Source organism: Ischnura elegans, chromosome X (assembly GCF_921293095.1).
Source record: "Ischnura elegans chromosome X, ioIscEleg1.1, whole genome shotgun sequence".
NCBI lineage: Eukaryota > Metazoa > Arthropoda > Insecta > Odonata > Coenagrionidae > Ischnura > Ischnura elegans.
In genome coordinates, this window is record NC_060259.1 from 116,493,048 (window position 1) to 116,499,871 (window position 6,824).

The following is a 6,824-nucleotide window of genomic DNA, read 5'->3' on the forward strand; positions in this document are numbered from 1 at the left end:
GAAACATCACTTAATAATCACCGTCATAATTATAACTGCCTATGGTGGGAAAGTTTACTTGGTTTGATAAGCTATTAATAATCCTTATTTAAGCCAAGCGCTACCTGCTAGCAGGGTACTCTGCTACCTGCTAGCAGCCTGTATCGCAGCAACGCACAAACTCTCGCCCCTAGGTCGCCTCACTTGCGGCAGCGGAAACTAGAACGACGTCACACTGGGTTTTCCCAGCATTCATACTTAGCCGTTGCGTTTTTCGCGCGCTTGAAAATTTTCACTTTTCATTTAATCGCGAAAAATGAATATCGTCATTCAAAAATCTAAAAGCGTGAAATGCGTACTCCTGGAGTATTAATCTTTCGAATTAGGCAATAAAAAATTATAGGAAACCACCCTATTCTGACACCACCAGAACTCCCCATCACTGCCGACTGTTGGTGAGGTGTGGCTCGCATCCCACTAACCTTCGAAAACTCAAATAACTATGTTTTCCGGCTTTCCTCTCGAATTTCTCAAGAACCCTTTCAACAACCGGATCCCTTTTCCTTCTGCCCGCCTTTTTGTCTACCTTTTCCTCGGAGTGAAGCCTCTTTCCAATCCACATTGGACAACCACCTTCACTCCTTCTCCCCTCGCTTCTTGTTTGGTCGCGATAATGCTACGCCAGCTCCCGGCTCCCCTCAGCCCTCCCCTCAGCTCAGTACCAGCTCCCCTCTTAAGCCCTCATTTCACTTTCGCCGTAATCATCGCTTATGAATATCGGAGAGAGATTTATCGGAACGAACCCGGTTTAATGCGGTGCCCTTTCTAATGCGAAGGATTGGAGACAGAAGTCAAGCGTTAAGAAATTGACTATTCTTTTCGAGCATGTTCCGTAGGCGTTTAAGTCAGAAACAACTCTACTTTTGAGAAGATTTTTCGTGGGCGTTTAATTAAAAAAAGGCTTCGTTTTCACCTCCCTTCATATTTCTACCTCTTATTACTCAAACGTTGAAATAAGGATGAATATACGTGATTTCTAGACTCCAAAACCGTAAGCTAGGCATCGTTTTTATCTCTACCTACATCGTTTGAAGTGATAGGGATGGTAACGCTGCTACTGACTTCTCCACCTGTATCCATAATTAGTAATGTCTGTAATTAATAACCATCATGTTCTTTATTTATAATTTGTTCGAAAGGACGAAGTGCGGTGGAGACTTACGTTAACGCTGTCTGCTGCATGATTTATCTTTCTCAAAACTATTGCTAGAGACCTTATGGTATTATTTTCAGCTTTTTTAGTCTGGTCGTCAAGTTTAAAAAGCTACGTTTTTTTAAGGTGATGTGACGATATCAAGTGAACGCTTTTTAACCCAGAGCTGTTTCTGAGAGAAATCAAATTTCAAGATTTTTCATTTTGAAAACTTGAAAATTTTACACTCAATGATAATTATCCTCGCAGTTAAATATGTCGTCGTTAAAATTCACACTACAAAATAATATTTAGTTTAGATATCTCCAAGATAGAGCTGAAATTTAAAGCATTTTTGATGTTGATTAGAAGCAACTTTGAGTTATAAAGGGTTAGGAAAGCAAGGGTTTAGAATTGGGCGAAAAAGATTGCGGGGAACGAAGCGTTCATTCTTATGCTTCATATTTACGTCCATCGGTTAAAATTTCTGGCGTGACCTCAGTTGTGGCGCTTCTTTCGTTCGTATCGCACACTCTCCGATCTTGTTTACCGCCCGAGATATTTTTATTATTATTATTTTCGCCCTCCCTCAGATCTCTCATCATGGATGTTGAGGATTCGACCCTTTCACCTCCCTCTCACTCCGCATCGCTTCATTTCTCGGATTCGACGAGAAAGGGGTCCTCCCAAGAGAAGATGCGATCACCCTCCTCCCCCCCTCCCGAAAATTTCTTCCTTTTCATCCCGTGGACGGATTTCGCCAATTATATTCGAACGAGAGTGGAAGGTTGGAATGGGTAAACGGGGAAGTGGTAGAAGGTGGGAGGGAGTCCCATTGAGGGATGAATGGTAGGTGGTATGGGGGGGAGGGTCTGTTGCTCAGTTTTCACCCCCCCCCCCCCCCCGCTGTTTTTTTATAGAGAGGTGAGCGCCGTGTTTAGCCCATGCCACCCACAATCTTGAGATGGTCCGCTCAAGGCTTTGGCGTCGGTTTGATTTGGAACGTATCCAGTGAAAGGCGAAGCCAAGATATTTCTTCCCTAACAGTCTTCATTTCTCCTAATTTCCTTTTGCACCTGGATGACTTGCCATCCGTTCCCATTGGCATCAAAACCTTCTTCCCTTTCTTCCTCTTTGGTTAGGCCTCGTCGACCGAATCCCATCGGCTTAGTGTGGAGGTTACGGTCGGCACTTAGCCATAACTTCAAACCGCGAGTTGATTTATTGCTTTCGCGGTGGATGTTTGCGATTGCTGCATTGTTATCCATTATCAGCTGATGTAGTCACCAATTATGTCCTTCGCTTTGCGATGGATCATGACGTCAGGAATCCGAGGCAGCGTTAATATATTATTCGGCCAATTATAATCACCTCTATCACTTTGTAAGATGATCACAAAATAAGATGTATTAAAGCTAGCATGAGTTGTACGTTGAGATAAAGAAATTAACCCATATTATCCCGGAACACATTTTTACCTATTTGGTAACTGATTTTTTGGTATGCTGCTCTATTTGTACTACTTGCTATGGGAAAAATAGTTTAAAAAATCAGAACGTCGTACTTTTGCTGGGAGAGCCCGTGTCTTTAAACACACGGTGGGATAAAGCCCAGATCAGACTTGCCTGCGATCAATGTGCGGGTAGAATGCAAAATAAAAAATACGTGAGTTCTCTACACAATTTTATTTCACAAACAACTAATAAGACATTATGTTTCACACTTATTATATGAGCCCATTTCTTTTTAAGCATCATAATTTGAAGTCATACATTTTCATGCTCAATAAAAACTTACACATTGCACATTAGAATGCATTTCTATATTTTACAGTAGTACAAATTACAAAATTTTCCATTTATATTTCGTGTTATTATAATTTTTTGTGGCATATCACTAATTGGACTGATATTTTACATGGTACTCCTTGAAGCAACAATCAGGGTGTACGCCCACATTGCACTTTTAACAAATGAACTTTGAGCTTTTACCGCAGTGACCACACCGCCGATGGGTCTTAATTTTACTTATCCAGTGATTATAACCATCAAACCTTCCATCTGTTATAGGTTGTCTCATTGTTCTTGGTGCTACTAATTTAGGCTGAGTATCACTTGACAGTAGCCCGATAACAACCTCTCTCAAAAAATCAATTTGATTGCTTTTCCGATTGTTTATTCGGAAAATATACCACAAATTAACAATGCTGCTGTTCAGACAAAATCTAAATAAAGGCCAGTACCACTTGTTTGACCTTATTTTCACTCGACACACTGCGCGCTGTTGATCAAATAAATCTACACCTCCCATGCCATGGTTATACATTTTCACAATTTGTGGCTGGCATAATTTCATATGTTTTTTATACTTTGAATTCCAACGGGTGCAGGAGCTAAGACCGAATACAGTTTTTGAATCCATGTTTGTGGCAATAGTAACTTGTGCATTATCATGCCAGCGAATGAGTGAAATGGGACTGTTCTTACCAGTGATTGCGGAGAATGCACCGCGTTCCTCCTTGCTCAAATCCACAACAGGGGTTCCTTCAATGCGGTCTTTTCTTATAGTTCCAATGCAGTTTATATTAGTTTCTTTCAGTTTTTCTAGCAATGAAAGAGAGGTAAAAAAGTTGTCTACAAATAGCTTTGAACCAGGAGGAAGGAAATCTACACACATGGATTCTGTCACTTGGGCACCGAGAGAGATGCCTTTGGGTCTGTCTGTTTTTCCTGTGTAAACACTAAATTTAAGAAGGTATCCTTTTGAAGTTGTAACACACCATATTTTGCAACCAAAACGGATGGGCTTTCCTCTAATAAATTGCTTCATTGAATGTCGCCCAAAGTATGGCTCCATACCCTCATCCACAGAAAACTCACTACCGAAGCATTCTATGATCTCGGTAATTTTTTTATTCATGTGATCTACTACAGGTCTAACTTTGTAAATCCTATCAGTGCTATCTATCTGGGTGTTATCATTAAAATGAAGGCATTTGTGAATCAAATCAAATTTATTGCGTCTCATTGATCCAGCAACTGGAGAATGGAAAGTATCTCGTTTGGTTTCCCAATACATACGTCTGAATGGAACACAACAGTAGCCAGAAAGTAATAACACGCCAAGGTATTTGTACAAATCATCCACAGAAAATTCGGCATTGGATAAACCTTTCTGAACAGCATACTTGTTTGTTTCTATACATATCATATTCACAAAATTTTCGTCCCAAACCCTCTAGAACATTTCCAAAGGACTTTTATCTAATAACTCTGGTTTTGGCTGCATTCGAACAGGCTCTAAAGGTGGCATGTTATTTGTTTTCAGAGTTAATTTTCTCCATGATCTATCTTTCTTACGGTAACTACCTGCCTCTAAATGGCTAAATTCTTTATGAGTGTTGTTGGCCGAGCAAACATTGATTGAACTCTTAGCTACTTTCCTTCTCTTGCTATGACAATTTTTCCCATTCTTTTCATTAGACCTATCAAAATCAGATCCAACCTCATTATTGTTTGAGCTTGTTGAGGAACAGTCATCAGAAAAAAGTGGTAAATCAATTTTACCGTGATTAGTGTCAAGACGTACCTCACCTAATTGGGCTAGGACACCTTTGCCTAAATCCTTTATGCACTCTGGAGTCTCACATTCTTCAGGTGCATCATCTTCATCAGAGCTGTCACCATCTCTTGCTGGAAGAATAACCACATCTACAGTGATTGCTCCATCAATTTCTCGCCCTCGTTCATCATTGTCATCCAAGTTGTAGAGTTCAAATAAGATGTCTTCTGTGTTGAGTTCTGACCTAAAAGAGATCGGGCATTTTGATTCAAAGTTCTAAACACAGCTTGAGATGGCGTAATGACACCTAAAAACTATTTTAATGAGGAAGTGAATAAATATTTGCAATGCTTACCGTTTTCTGTTGTTTGTCGACATTGCGAAGGTGTACTCAGGATCCACTGTGATGCACAGCTAACAAATGGATGAGCTAAAATAATTTCAACTAAGGAAATTTTTTGGGCAACTGCGAAGCACAGAACTTACGAACACTTGGTCTACAGCTGCCAAGCTTGCAAAACGCAATGGCAGGTACCCTTGGGTCGGTCCTTTATATATATAGTGTCTAGCCATGAGGAGCAAGAGTTACATTTTAGCGAGAATCTCAAACTAAGTACACGGATTATATTTTAGCTCTTCAACCTCATAATTATCTCAGCCATCGAGTTACAATGATTTTGAAATACATTGTGAGCAAAAAACAACTCATCTGAGACGTTTACAGACAGTTCAACAATGTAAGGCAATACCATAATTGGTTTAGGGAAGAGTAGCGGTTTATCCCACCGTGTGTTTAAACACACACAAAGTTTGCGCTTTCATTGAAGTGTTTCAATTATCTTCACGGGAAATACTTTACTAACATCATGTTTCCTCAACATTCGAATGTATAAAGGCAGGAAAAGTTTTATGTTCGCATCTGGTGTTCTCAAGAAGATGAAGGTTAAACAGTTTGCCTTTCAATTTACACATGCAGGGGTAATATTTTTTTTCAATGGTGGCCAACCTGGGGATAGTAGGCTGTAATACAAGATGTAATGAGCCTTCAGAAGTTCCAAAGAATGAGTCAAAGTAATTAGAAAATGGTTGCCTCTCAAGAGTGGCTAGAAATAATTTTTTTAATTTCCGCGTACTTGGCGTGTGTTTAAACACACGCTGGTAAAATATGGGTTAAGGACATAAATGGATGTGAGAGTGGTTGGCAATGCATGTCAAGTGCCAATGTTGATGGAAAGTGGAATGTACGTAAACCTTAAGTTTTTGAAGGCTGTATTTATGAATATAATTTGCCTAATTGGGATAAAATATTTTGATAAGTTCCGTGCAAAAACAAATATGTTTTTGGGAAACCTACATTTATCATTCGCGGATTTTCAAGACGAAGGAATGTTAATTTTTTCAATTTCAATAGCAAAATTGTAATCATAAGAATAAAAAGTGATGGTGAATATACGTTCTATTAGAGCTGTGACGAACAGCTTCTAAGTTAGTTTTTATTAAATTGTGTTTATACTTTGGAGATATCGTGTTTTTTTACGATTAAATGAAAACAAAATTGTGAATAGTAAGCTTAATGAATATTAATTTTTTATCTGGTAACACCCAACCTTCTGGTGAAAACGTTCAAACGCACAATTCCTAGATTTTTATTGCTTATTGCGTTGAAAACTCTTTGTGATAGAAAAAGGAAGCAGACTGTGATTTATATTTACTTAAATTTCTACTTCAAACAGCTGTTGAAACAGCTCTTCTTTGGTATAAATCATTACGTCTCATTCAGCTGTTTACTCGTAGATTGTTCTCATTGATTCCAAAGCAACAATTTCGCCCTGAAGATGAAATAAACCACCTGTGCCTTGGTCACGAATACAGTATTACACGGGGAAAGTAGTAATAACTATTTATTAAAATTACAGGTAATGTATTTGTGTAATTTGATAAAACAATCTAGCATTTTTCTACATTTCCATCAGAATGTATTCTGGTTTTTGTCCCTGAATGGAAAATATTAGAGAGGTTGGTTATGCATTTTAAGTGCCGGTGACGTTGGACCGTGAAGAAAACAAAAGAGGCCTATGTAAAGAGGCCTTTT

General features: G+C 39.0%; 1 protein-coding gene across 1 annotated transcript; it reads right to left on the reverse strand.

Moving 5' to 3' along the window:
• Positions 1–3,754: 3,754 nt before the first annotated feature.
• Positions 3,755–5,316, reverse strand: LOC124171761. The gene is made up of 2 exons (XM_046551058.1): positions 5,088–5,316; positions 3,755–4,976 (listed from the first exon to the last, which is right to left on the reverse strand). The coding sequence occupies exons 1-2, from the start codon at positions 5,108–5,110 to the stop codon at positions 4,409–4,411; spliced, it is 591 nt and encodes a 196-aa protein (XP_046407014.1). The 5' UTR covers positions 5,111–5,316; the 3' UTR covers positions 3,755–4,408.
• Between the last annotated feature and the right edge of the window lie 1,508 nt (positions 5,317–6,824).

Excerpts from the sequence above, each read along its gene's own strand:
- LOC124171761 (XM_046551058.1), bottom strand. The coding sequence starts at position 5,110 with ATGTCGACAAACAACAGAAAACG. Across the intron at positions 4,977-5,087 it reads TCGACAAACAACAGAAAACG|GTCAGAACTCAACACAGAAG; the intron begins GTAAGCATTGCA and ends GATCTCTTTTAG.